The sequence below is a fragment of the Urocitellus parryii genome, chromosome 4, assembly GCF_045843805.1.
Source record: "Urocitellus parryii isolate mUroPar1 chromosome 4, mUroPar1.hap1, whole genome shotgun sequence".
Classification (NCBI taxonomy): Eukaryota; Metazoa; Chordata; class Mammalia; order Rodentia; family Sciuridae; genus Urocitellus; species Urocitellus parryii.
In genome coordinates, this window is record NC_135534.1 from 61,880 (window position 1) to 74,644 (window position 12,765).

Genomic DNA, 12,765 nt, shown 5'->3' on the forward strand with positions numbered 1-12,765 from the left:
AAGCTCTGTGCCTTGGGTCACTGCCCAGCTGCTCCTAGTGGACACTGGGGTGGACTGCATAGGGAGATGCCGGTAGGATAGAGTACCAGGCTGACTTGAGGGGCCTGTTGAAGCCATATAGGGTGATCTCCACCCTCATGGCCCTGGTGGCCCAGGGGCATCCCACTGTCCAGGAGTCGAGAGCTACTACTCCACTCCAGCAGTACACCCAGATGGGTGTTGCCCTCTAGCAGTACACCCAAACTCCCCTGGGGTAAGGAGAACAGCCCTGTACCCTCTAGGGTTCTTGCTCCTTCACCTGCCCAGTGGTCTAAACTCTGAGCCCCCCACCCCTTACAATAAACCAGGGATGCAAATGGAGAGCTTGGTTCTGGGAGAACAAGGCCACTGATAGACTGGAACTGAGAAGCCAGGGAAGGGAAAGTGGGGGTCCACAATGTGGGGGACACAGGCCAGCCTGGTTTACAACCTGGCCCCCTGTCCTGCAATTTAGCAATTCTAATGACCCTTGTACTCAGCCTTACCTCAGTGCAGTTGGGCTGTTTACCCTCCTCACAGAGGTGCGGATACAGGGTTGGGCCTGACTGCACAAGTCTTTGTGAGCTTACCCTGCCCCTCTTACATCCAGAGCAGTGGTCTGGAGCCTGAGGGCAGTCCATGGGCCATACACATGCTAGACACTGCCTTTGGGCTCCTAGCACACAGCCTCTGCCTCCATTCTTCGCAGCTTGAAAACATCAGCCAGCAGTAGACAGAGCTGAGGAAAAGGTAGGAGGCAGCACCAGTCCTGGCTGAGTTCCACTCTGAGGAAGATCCCTGCAGCCAAGGAGTGCAGACACTGAGCTGGAGGGCAGAGCTGACTGCTGTCCACCTGCACTCACCAGCCCCTCAGCCTCAGAGGCCCACAGATTCCAGCCTGGCCCCACCCTGCTGACTCTGAGCCTCAGTTTCCTCATGTGAAAACACAGGACAGTCAAAGTACCTGTCTCGGCAGCTGTGAGCATCCCAAGATAGTGCCTTGGAATGTGTCAGGTCAGAGTGTGCTGAGGCCTGTGGGGGCAGGAGCAGGTTTCTCCTTGCTGCCATGCCCTGGCCTGAGAGGGCTGCTGAGGGAAGACCTGATGGGGCATCTAAAGGCTCATGGTCTAGCCGGCTCTGGCAGCACAGTGAGCACTGAATTTCTGCTCTTTTCATCCATACCTCGTGTGGGCAGGAACCATATTACCCCTCCAGCCAGGCTGGACCCTCAGTAGGTGGCGTAGTACCACAGGCTCAGCAGCAGAGGCACATGGAACTTCTGGGTCTCCTTTGTGAGGGTGAAAACAACCTGAGAAGCAGCGAAGGCACCAGAAGGGAGTGAGGGTCCGCACAGGAGCTGCCTGGCCCTAGGGCTCCCTGGGAAAGCAGCTCGGACAGTGGAGCAGGGTCTGCCGGAGCCCAGTGGTGGACTGCATTTTGGGGAGCCACTCTAAATGACCCACGCCTTCCAGTCCTGAAGCAAGAGGCTGTGACCAATCACTACATTTTGCGGTGACTTGGGTGTTGTCCCAGCCCAGGAAGTAGAAGTGTCTTCAGGCGTAGGCACGTCACCTGTGGGGTTGAGCTACACTCATCTCTTCTTTTGTAATCCTACCCTTTCCCTGTTTGGGATAGAATGTTCCATGGAATTCCCTTTGTGTGTCCCCTTCTCTGGCTCTGCCTTTGGGTGTGGCCTTCCTTGATGTCAGTCAAGCTGACAGCAGACATCAGGAAGCTAGACTCAGCCCCCTGAAACCTGACCCCTTCCTCATTTAAATGGCTTCTCCTCAATTAAAGGGTTCAGCACGTGGTCTGTCTCTCTCTCTCTCTCTCTCTCTCTCTCTCTCTCTCTCTCTCTCTCTCTCACCCTTAAGGTCAGAGAAGCCATCACAGGAGCCAAAGAAAAAGGTGTCTCTGTCTCTTATGTGATTGTTTTGTGCAGCCCAGTTCCCCTGGAGTGACCCTGAGTGGTTTACTCGTGAGAAATGTGACACTGCAACCTTCCTGAGGGCTGAGGATGGGGACGAATGCTTCCCTGGCATGCTGGATATGAAGGTGAGGTGCCTTAACTAGCTCCAGGCGAATGGGGGACAGGAAGGAAAGGCCCAGTGAGCTGGAATCTGGGCATATGAAAACCAGTCTATAAAAAGGGGATGAGTCAGGCCCAGCCCACCTCCCCCAAGCCCTGACCTGAGGCAGCTACGCAGTCTCACGATGCCTCAGGTCCTAGGACCCCTTTCTTGTGGGAGCTCAAAGCAGGAGAGCTCATATGCCTGCCACCTCCCTGAGACGTGGGACCAGTCTGCTGTTGAGGCCTGGTCAAGGACCTGGCCTGCAGGTCAGTGAGTCAGGGGCTTCACACTCTCCAACAGCCACAGCACTCACCTCTACATATGGGTAGCTTTCCTGCCTCCTCTTCTTCCAGTAGCCCTTGGTGTCAAAGGACAGCTTATAGGTACCTGGTTTCACCAGGCTGGCCTCAAGAGCCCAGGGCAGTGGCCACCCGGGTCTGTGTAGCTGAGGAGAAGATGGGTTGCCGAGATCCGAGGCACAGCCCCCCTTCCCCAGCCCTCCTGGGTCTGACCCTCATGGCCTCAGACACAGCCTGATGCATATGTGGCTGAGCAGATCTTGAGGCAGAGACACTGCTGCACTGCCTATTTAGAAAATCAATACAAAAATAAAAAGGGGAAATCTCCCATGGTTCACTGATAATCACTTTGTATTTGACATATTTTTCTAGATTTTCTCTATGCTTAAATGTTTATTCACAAGCTTCTTTTATACAAAATGTAAAATAGACAATACTACTCATGCTTTCTTCTAATTTGTGTTTTTCATACATTACACTGCACGTGGCTTTCTGGGTCAATAGCTGTATTTCTACATGGTAGCCTATTTCCAACCAGATAGAAGGACCACAGGAGTGAGCCAATCCTTCATCAAGCTTCCTGAAGTTTTGCCTCATCACCTCAAAACACTTGCATTCTTCATACCAGATAGACCTAAAGTGCATCCCACAGCAATTGGGCAGGGAAGTGCCTACACCTAATTGTGGGGTGAAAATGGTGCTATATAACCCACCAGAGGAATGCTGGCCAGAGCAGCACTGTGTTCACTCATATAGGACTGGGCCCCTCATTCCCCAGCTTCTATGAAGGGCTGAACAGGGAAGGAATAGCCCCCCACTCAGACCCTGAACCTTTGGACCTCACGTTTACTCAACTGCAACTCACACAGTCAATATCATTAGTAGTCCATCTGCAGAGCTGCTCCCAATGGGCACTGCATCCTGCAACTCCCAGGAACTCTATATCTTCATCAGGGGAAGAGCCTGTCTGAGAAAGGGTCCTGGTCACCCTTGCTCTGTCCCAAGAGACAAAGTCCAGCAGACAGTGCTGGTGGGGCCAACACAAACAAGTACCTCCCAGCACCCATGCCAGGGGTCTCTGCTTCCCGCTCTACAAAATGCACATTTTTAAAAGGTTCATATCTCACTGGGTGGTTACAAAAGCTCAATGAATTGATGTGTGTGACACGCTTCAGACCTTGCCTGACTCAGCAAATGCTCAAAAGGGCAGCTACCCTCACTATGGCCCAGGGTGCAGGTATCAGAGTCTGCTGATGGGACGTTCAGCATGGAACATGCACCTTTCATCAAGTTCAAAGAAGTCAGTAAAGAGGAGACCCCTGACGTCCCATGCCAAGGGCAAGGGCCATTAATCTGGGAGAGCAGAGAGGCCCCTCCGACTGCCTGAGAGGCCAGGTCAGCACCTTGGGATGAGAGTGAGAGACAGACGAGGAAACAGCAGGGGCAGAGCCCCAGGAACCCTACAAAGGATTCCAGGGCAGTGGCCAGCAAGGTGCCCCAGAGCACATGCCAGGACAAGCAATCCTGGGCAGGTGCAGATTCCCTTATGCCATATCTGCCTCCTCACATGGGTCAGTCTACCTGCCTCATTTGATGGGGTATGAATAGGAAACTAGTGGGTCCTCAGAGACAGCTGTCAGTTAGGCTGCCTACAGGCTGAAGCCAGATGCCAGGGTGTGGCCTGTGTTGGGACCTTTTACCTCCCTTGGAACCACAGCCATTATTGGGTGTTGGCTGAGGCGGCCTCATGGGTCAGCGTTTCCATATGTGTGACCTGGCTGGATTGGCGGGCGCTGTCTTTTGACTTTAGTCCCGCCTAATGGTTTAATCTGAAATCTGCCTAGGCCCCTTAGTGACAGTGACGTAACTGCTCCTTATTGGTTTTTGCTACTGTCTCTTACTCCTTCTATCACTACATAACCTTGACCCTGACACAATAAAGTTGGGATTGTTGCACCTTCATGGTTGACTCATCTCCCGACTCAGTGTGATTGTGGGCCAGGTTGGGTGGCAGGTGAGGTGGCGATACTTACCCTCTCGCTCAGCCCTGGAGACACTAGCTGGTCTAATGTGCTTCACCAGCTCTGTCAGAGGGCGGTCCCGACAGCTGGTGCCTCGGAGACGACAGGCTGGTCTCCCACGTAACCTTGTCACAGGGGGTGACAGCCCTGAGCGAGCAGACAGGGAGGCAGGGTCCATACCTTGCAGAACCAGGCCAGCTCATACTGTAGGTCCTTGATGGTACTACTTGTCAATTCCAGAACATCCTGAGGGAACAGGCCGAGTTTGTGACAGGTCTTTTGGCTGAGGTGACAGGGGTGGAGGTGGTCTGAGGCTCCCTCTGAGGTCCTGTGAGTGGACACAGATGAGCCTCCATCCCAGAGCCATGCTACTGCCAGCCCTGACAAGTCCCCTCCTGTGTGGCTGCACCATCCCAGGTGCGAGATCAGGCCTATCCCAGGTGACCCAGTCCCACAGGTACCACAGCCCACTACTCCCCAGTGAGTGAACACCTGTTCTAATTGGCCAGTAGTGTGCACAGGTCATGTTGGACCCTCCTAGCCCCTCCTCAATTGGGTATGTGTCCTGTAGAGTTGGCCTCTTGGACCGACTATACTTGGACCTAGCTCATGCACCCTCTGCTCCTCGTATTCTGCACCAACCCTTCTAGCTCTCTCTGGCCTTTCTTCACCTGTGGCATCTGAGCTCTCTCCGATCTGGTCCTCCATGCCAGCATCCCTTCATGGTTCCAACCATCCCTATAACACACCAGGCTTCAGTGCCTGCTGCACTCAGGCCTGCAACTCCAACACCTGGGTGCTTCCCAAGCAGTTCAGGGGGGCCCCTACAATGCTCAGAGCTTTAGCCTCAGGTCAGGATAGGTGGTGAAGCAAACCAGGCTGGAATGTTTTAAATAGAGATTAGGTGCCTTGACACAAAGCTAATCCTTTGCGCCTAAAGTTTTTGTGGTAGGTAGAAGGTATTAATATTCAGTCAAACTTAGAAAAGCTGCGGTACTTCCCAGGATGAAGTACCACAGACAGCCTCTGCCCCATGTCTGCCTCTTTAGTCAGCTGGGCATCAGCAGTAGAGCCAGGAGCCCCTGTACTGGAAGGGTATTTCCCTGGATGAAGTGGCCTCCCCTTGCTGGTCCTGCCATGGACTTCAGGAACAGTATTCATGTCTGGGAGGCAACGCTGTGTCTATCTTCAAGGGCCCCAGGGCAGCCACACCTGGGCTGCTGGGGTCCAGCCATGGGCCTAGAAGTCACCAGTCACCCTGGCTGGCCAGGATTCCTGCGTTAGCCAAACACCGCTTGTCCTGTATCAGCCGTTACTGATTCCACCAGCCAGGTGGAGGAGGCAGAGGGACCTGCCCAGTGCCAGAAGCCTTATAGGCAAGTGACAGAGGAGCCAGGAGGTTCTGTTGCAGGCTCTAGCCTCCTGATTCTTCAGCTGACTCACTGTCTTCTGCTTCCCAGTTGGCCCATGGGTACCAAGGACTCATTTACTTTATTTACTACTGTCTCCATCCACATCCGAGACAGTCCTAGCAGAGCACTGCTACATGAATGAGTGGACGTTTCAAGCTTGTTATGGGGTAGGCTGGGGTAGAGCGCTCAGCGGTAGAGCGCTAGCCTAGCACATGTGAGGCCCTGGGTTCGATCCTCAGCACCACATACAAAAATAAAGATATTATGTCCAATTACAACTAAATAAATAAATATTAAAATAAAGATATTATGTCCAATTACAACTAACAAATAAACATTTTTTAAAAAGCACACACGTGGGGCTGGGGATGTGGCTCAAGCGGTAGCGCGCTCGCCTTGCATGCGTGCTGCCCAGGTTCGATCCTCAGCAACACATACAAACAAAGATGTTGTGTCTGTCGAGAACTGAAAAATAAATATTTAAAAAAAAATTCTCTCTCTCTCTCTCTCTCCCTCCCCCTCTCCTCTTAAAAAAAAAAAAAAAAAAGCACACACGTGAAACAATGCAAGGTTTGGAGAAGAAATGATTGGGTTATAGCCTTAATCTAATCAGTGGATTAATCCCCAATGGGATTAAACTAAGTGGTCACTGGAGGGAGTTGGAGTATGGCTAGAGGAAGTGGTTTATTGGGGGCATGGCTATGGGGTATATATATTTTGTATCTGGAGAGTGCAGTCTCTCTCTGCTTCCTGATCACCATGATGTGAGCTATTTCCCTCCGCCACCCTCTCCCACCATGTTGTTCAGCTTCACTTCAAGCCCCGAGGAACTGGCCTTCTATGGACTAAGGCCTCTGAAACCATATGCTTCCAAATAAATCTTTCTTTCTTTACACTTGTGCTGGTAGGGTCCTTTAGTCATAGCAGCAAAAAAGCTGACTAAAACAGAGCTCTATTCAAATCTCAATCCTGTGACACCCACAAAGGCCAGACATGCCCCTGGCATCCACAGTCCTTCATGTTCCCCATCACTGACTGTCCAGCCCTAAACCACACATAGGGGGCCTCCAAGTACTGCAACCACCCCCCAGGCCTGTGTCTGGGTCTGTCACCAAGTGACAGAGTCAGGCCTACAGGTTCCACTCCCCATCAAAGAGCCTGCTCCCCACAAAGCCCTGGGCCTCCTAAATAATGCACCACAGGTTTCTCCTTATAAAAGCTGCATGGACTGAGGGACAGGAGGACCTCGGATTCCAAACCCAGAGGCTAGCCAGGGCCTCAATCCTCGCTCACCTTGATGAAGCACTGCTTCAGCACCTCATGTGCCCACTGGCAGGCCTCACAGCTCTCTCTGGTAACCTTGAAATGTGCTGTTGTGCCCTAAAGAGAGCACAGAGAGTGGGAGACAGAACACATGCACCCACGTATCACAGGACCCTTGGCCAGAAACAACTGGCTTGAAGACTCCAGCAGCTGGGCCCACCCAGGCCAGTCGACGGGATACATGGAAGACGAGGGCCTCATCTTCCTCAGAACCCACCCACAGCCTCAGAATAGTAAAAGGAAAGAGACTCCAGCCTCCCCACACCTCTTTGCCTGCCCTAAGGGCTGAGCCCCACTTGGGAGGAAAGAGGAACTCAACAGGAACTCACAACAGGACTCGTTTTTCCTTTTTGCAGTTTCCAAACTTCGCCTGCATCTTGCTCATCTCCTGCACCATCTGTGGAGAGTCTTGCCAGGTGTCTGTTTCGCACAGACACTGCTGCCACCTCCCCAGTCAGTGCTCTTTCTTCCTCCCCATGTCCTCAAGTGCTCCTGTGGGCACAGACTCAGAGTTCAGCAGGGCTAGGCCTGTATGGCTGCGGCACAGGTTGGGTGTTGTGACCACAAACTGATCTTGCCAGCTTCATCTATGCTGAGGACTTCGGCTCATTTTATGTATAAACAGCAAATCTGCAATCCTAACTTATTCTGGACTGTCTAGGAATGCAGCTTTCGTGCAAACTGAGAGGTGCGTATTTTGTTCAGGATACCACCAGGGCTGCTCTCCACCCTGGAAACCCTGCCAGTGCCATTATCTGAGAGACAATGACAACCACCCACTGTGGCCACACTGTGGCCATGGTGCAGTACACACTGCAGCTCTGCCTGGGTGTTTGCATGTCAGAACACCCTCTGTTACTACTTCCCTTCACAGCAGTTTGGAAAGTGTCCTGACTGTTTTTAATTATGGATTCAGATTATATTACTTTTGGATTTCAGTGGCGAGTAGCAGAGGGGCATTGTTAAGGATTATAGAAAGAGATGTTAGGTCTGGGGGACAATAAGAGCTGGGGTCTGCAGCCCCACACTGAGGTCAGTGTCTTGAGGGAGTTGATGAGGGCCAGATTTCTGAGCATGTCACTGCAGTCATTTCTGATGTCAGTGAAGGGCTCGCTGTAATGCTGCACCATGTACCAATGTGGTTGTTCTTCCTGTCTTCCACCTTGTGAATGTCAGTCTTTCTCTGCAGGTCAAGCCTGTCTTCATCGTCTTGTCACACTTGGCCTCAATATCTGAAAGGCAGCAGCACACACAGCATCTAGGCAGAGGAAGAACAAATGCTCTGTGGCTATAAAAATAGGTGAAAAATCCAAGAACTCCCATCATGGAGAACAAAGGCTGTGCAAACAAACAAGCTCCAAAAACAGGATGGGCTTATGTGAAGCTTTTCCTATGATGACACATTCACCCTTTTTTCTTTTTCTTTTTTTGGAATGAGGATTGAACCAAGGGGTGCCTACCAGTAAGCCTCATCCTCAGTCCTTTATATTTTTTTAGAGAGTTTTTGCTAGATTGCCAAGAGTCTTACTAAGTTGCTGAGGCTGGCCTTGAACTTGTGATCCTCCTGCTTCAGCCTCCCGAGTCACTGGAATTACAGGTGTACACCACCACACCTGGCTATGGGTGACATACTCAGTACATGGGCCACTGCTGGTCTTCCTTTGCAAGTGACAGGCATGGCTGATCTATGCCTGCACTGGGACTCCCAAGACTTACTGTCAGCAGATCCAGGGGGTGTTAACCATCGCCTGTGTGGCCATCCATCCTCAGATGACAGGACTTGATTAGAAAACCACAGATTCCTAGAGCTAGGTGCAGTGGCACATGCCTATAATCCTAGTAGCTTGGGAGACTAAGGCAGGATGATCATGAGTTCTAAGCCAGCCTCAGCAAAAGTGAGGGGTAAGCAACTCAGTGAGACCCTATCTCTAAATAAAATACAAAAGTTGTAGAAGATCCAGAATCAGACAGAAAGAATCCACTCTCTTGAAGCCAATCCTATTCCTCACACCTGGGAAAAGTCCAGCTCAATAAACCCTGTGCTGCTGCTGCTGGTTTCCTTCCCTTCCAGACTCATTAAACATACACAGAATAACATGGTTCTGGGAATCCTCACATGTGCTAACTCACTTCCCTCAGTGAGGATGCCTCTGGGCCTGGGAGGCAGTGACGGATCTGGCACTCAGCACAGCTCGGCTTCCTTGTGCCCCCTTCCCACAAGCTGGAGGGCAGCAGCCACATCTGCACAGAGGAATGAGCTCTCCAGGAGCGACAGGTAGCTATCTACTGCCTCTACTTGGCCTTGCAGATGAGCTCTCCAGGAGCTACAGGTAGCTATTCCCTCCCCTTGGCCCTGAGGATCTCCTAGCCAGGCAAAGGCACCAGAATCTTGCTCAGTATCTCTGGAGGCTCCATCTTGATGTTAAAGTTCTCACTCGCTTTGACCCGTTTATAATGAAGAGCAGGATGATGAAGGATGCCACAGTGACAGGCCCAAACAAGGACGTGGGCACAATGGGCTTTGCTCTGACAATACAATGTGTGTGGGTGGGGCGTGGAGTTAGGTTCTGAAAGAGGGGTCTGCAGGGGCTGGGCAGGCTTTGAAACCAGCGCTCCTGCAGGGGAGTGTGCAGGGTTCCAGAAGGGCCATGAACCACCAGGTGGCAGCAGGGGACAGGAGGAGAGGCGCCAGGCCACAGTGGGAGTGTCTGGAGTCTCATCTGAAGAATGACTGCCCTGGACAGTTCAGCTCCTGGCCCCGGGAGCTCAGCCCCTTCCCACAGTGGCAGGTGCTGGGACTATCTGCCCTGGCTGACCTGGCCATAGAGAGAAGATATGTTACCAGACCTCAGCTCTTCTTCATTTCCTGCTCTGACCAGCCCCTACTGGTGGCTCCTTGTCACTTCTCAGGTCACCTTCCTTTCCCTGGACTCTATGGCCAGGTCCCCTCATTGCAGGAAGCCCCCCAACCCTGTGTCCTCACATGCCAGGACTTTCTCCTGCCTGCCACTCCATTTGAACAGTAGGGAGGTCCCGGCCCCTGCCCTTCCCCAAGTACGAAAGGGGCCACACAGCACATTGAGTAGAGGGGTAAAGGGAATTACAACTTTCAAGAAAGGTCTGGGCCCCACACCAGCATCCTCAGGACCACTTGGGTATCCGGCTCCACTGCCCCTCCTCACTGACCCACACACAGGGCCTCCCTCACCTAGGCTCACCCCCTCACTGCACTATTTGCCAACAGCCCTTCACCAATTACCCAGGCTGGTGCTGCTTAGCACCTGGTGGAGGATGAGGACATGCCTGGCCCAAGCTTACCTGCCAGGTCCTGATGGACAGGTCGGCCCACCCCTGGGCAAGGTGCCACCAGCTAAGGCATAAAAACCTGGAATCTACCAAGGCAGCTCCAGAGACTGTTGCCATGAAGGGGAGCAGCACACTCCTGCTGGTGGTCCTCACCTTGTCCTTCATCTGCGGTGAGTGTGGCCACACTTCCAGCACTTTTGGGGGGCGGGGTGCCTGGGAAGCTAAAATCCGAACATCAGGTCCCTCACCATGGATAGTGCCTGCCTCCAGCACAGACCACCCACAGAAGTTTCCTGCTGAAACCAAGCCTCCATTCAGACCACCCCAGCTCATGTCACCATCCTGCCCAATGTCACCCCCTGCAGCCCAATCCAACCTGACCCTGACGTGCTGAGCACCAGTTCAGACTAGCTGTACATCAGGCGACCCCTATGTCGGGTGTTGACTTTCCTTCCCAGAAGTGGAAATAGGAGAAGCTGAGATGGGGGGGCGCATCTGTGGCAGTGGGGCTGGGGGCATCATGGAGGAAGATATACGGAAGGGCAGAAGACACAGAACTTGTAGGCTCTGTCCTGGCACCGTCTCCCTTCACAACACAGGACTGACGACAGGGGAGGACAACAATGAGTTTTTCATGGACTTCCTGCAAACCCTGCTGGTGGGAACCGCAGAGGAGCTCTATGAGGGGCCCCTGGGCAAGTACAATGTCAACGAGGATGCCAAAGAAGCACTGACAGAGCTCAAGTCCTGCATTGACAACCTACAGCCCATGCACAAGGCGGAGCTGGTCAAGCTACTGGTACTGGGGCCGGGGGTATCCCATTCTCTAAACATCTGCAGTTCCAAAACCCACCCAAGGCATGGCCTGTGATTGCCAGCCCAACACAGTACCCTGCAGGCCACCCCCACAGATACCCTAACCTGCCTCAGCTGAGGTGGACGTCCCATACTCCCCAGCCCACAGAGAAACCCCTAGGTCCCTTAGATCTGCTCTCTCACAGCCTGTGGGATAAGCCCCACAATGGCTTGTGCATATATATGCTCAGACACACAGGTGCACACACACAATGCACACGCACAACCTGCATGCACACAACACCTCCCAGCTACAGGGAGGGGTGGGCTGCAATGTGCCAGAGCCCTTCTCCCCCAGAGATGGGTCTGTCTGCTGCAGAGAGCTCTGGCTCTGCAGTCACTAGTCACTGGCTTTCCGGTCCATACTCATCTGCCTTCCAGGTGCAAGTGCTGGGCAGCCAGGATGACGCCTAAGTGGACCTCAGACAGGGCTCCTGACAGCCACAGGACCAGCCACAAAAGTAGCCACATGCATGCTGCCTCACTGCTTCTTTACCATGAATAAATTTACCCTTGAACCACTAAATCAATAAAGCCTCCTGCAGCCCAAGATCTGGTTCCTCGTCTCTCCCCCAACTCAGGGACATACGAAAGGGCACATCAAGAGTATACTCGGGCCAGGCACAGTGGCACATGCCTGTAATCCCTGAGATTTGGGAACCTGAGGTAGTATAATCACAAGTTCAAGGCCCTAGGCAACTTAGCAAGATCCTATCTCAAAGTGAAAAATAAAAAGGGCTGTAGATGTAGCTCAGTGGTAGAGTGCCCCTGGGTTCAATTCCCAGTAACAAAATAAGAATGTACACTTGGGGACCTGGCCCACATAGACAAGAGCGGTCACCACAGGAGCACAGACATGAAAGGAACCCCATCCAGAGGGATGCACGAGAGCAAGTGAACAGGGCTGAGACTTGGCCCAGGTAGACACCACCCAGGCAGGAAACAGAGCACAGAACACAGGCAGGCAGTCATGTGGACACAAGCGGCCTCCAGAAGGGAGATGCTCTGCAGTGGAAGGCCAGGGCAGGAACAGAAAGAGCACTCAGGGCTACTCTGAGCTTGAGACCTGGATGGCAGCCACATGCTCACTAGTGGAATGCAACAAGGGCTACAGGCCAGCAGGGTCTGAAGGTCAGCCTGCAGAACAGCAGTGTGCTAGCTCTTGCCCACCATGATCAACACAGATCCTAAGCTGAGATCCAGGACTCCCAACAGCCAGAACCTTCCAGCACCTTTTCCATAGCTCAGTGGATTCTAGTGGGGGCAATGCTGAGTGGGATCATCAAGCTGGCTCCTTGGCCACCCAGGCTGTGGACCATGTGATCTCACTTGCTCTGTTCCACCCCTATGCACCTGTCCCAGATACCGGAGGTCAGGCCTGGAGAGGGTGCGGTCCCTAGCAAGGGTGGAGCCTGGCAAAGGTAGGGTCTTATGTAGGTGCTGGGATCCCACGGAGGGA

At 52.9% G+C, this 12,765-nt stretch overlaps 1 protein-coding gene across 1 annotated transcript; it reads left to right on the top strand.

Annotated features, from left to right (window-relative positions):
* Nucleotides 1-10,566: 10,566 nt before the first annotated feature.
* Nucleotides 10,567-11,720, top strand: Scgb1c1 (secretoglobin family 1C member 1). Its single transcript, XM_026381917.2, has 3 exons — nucleotides 10,567-10,621; nucleotides 11,051-11,250; nucleotides 11,688-11,720. Exons 1-3 carry the CDS (start codon nucleotides 10,567-10,569, stop codon nucleotides 11,718-11,720), a joined length of 288 nt encoding a protein of 95 aa, XP_026237702.1.
* Nucleotides 11,721-12,765: the final 1,045 nt, after the last annotated feature.

Bases quoted from the DNA above. Each gene is read 5' to 3' on its own strand.
- Scgb1c1 (XM_026381917.2), top strand. From the start codon at position 10,567: ATGAAGGGGAGCAGCACACTCCTGCTGGTGGTCCTCACCTTGTCCTTC. The intron at 10,622-11,050 runs GTGAGTGTGGCC...TTCACAACACAG, and splicing joins CACCTTGTCCTTCATCTGCG to GACTGACGACAGGGGAGGAC. The intron at 11,251-11,687 runs GTACTGGGGCCG...TCTGCCTTCCAG, and splicing joins CGGAGCTGGTCAAGCTACTG to GTGCAAGTGCTGGGCAGCCA.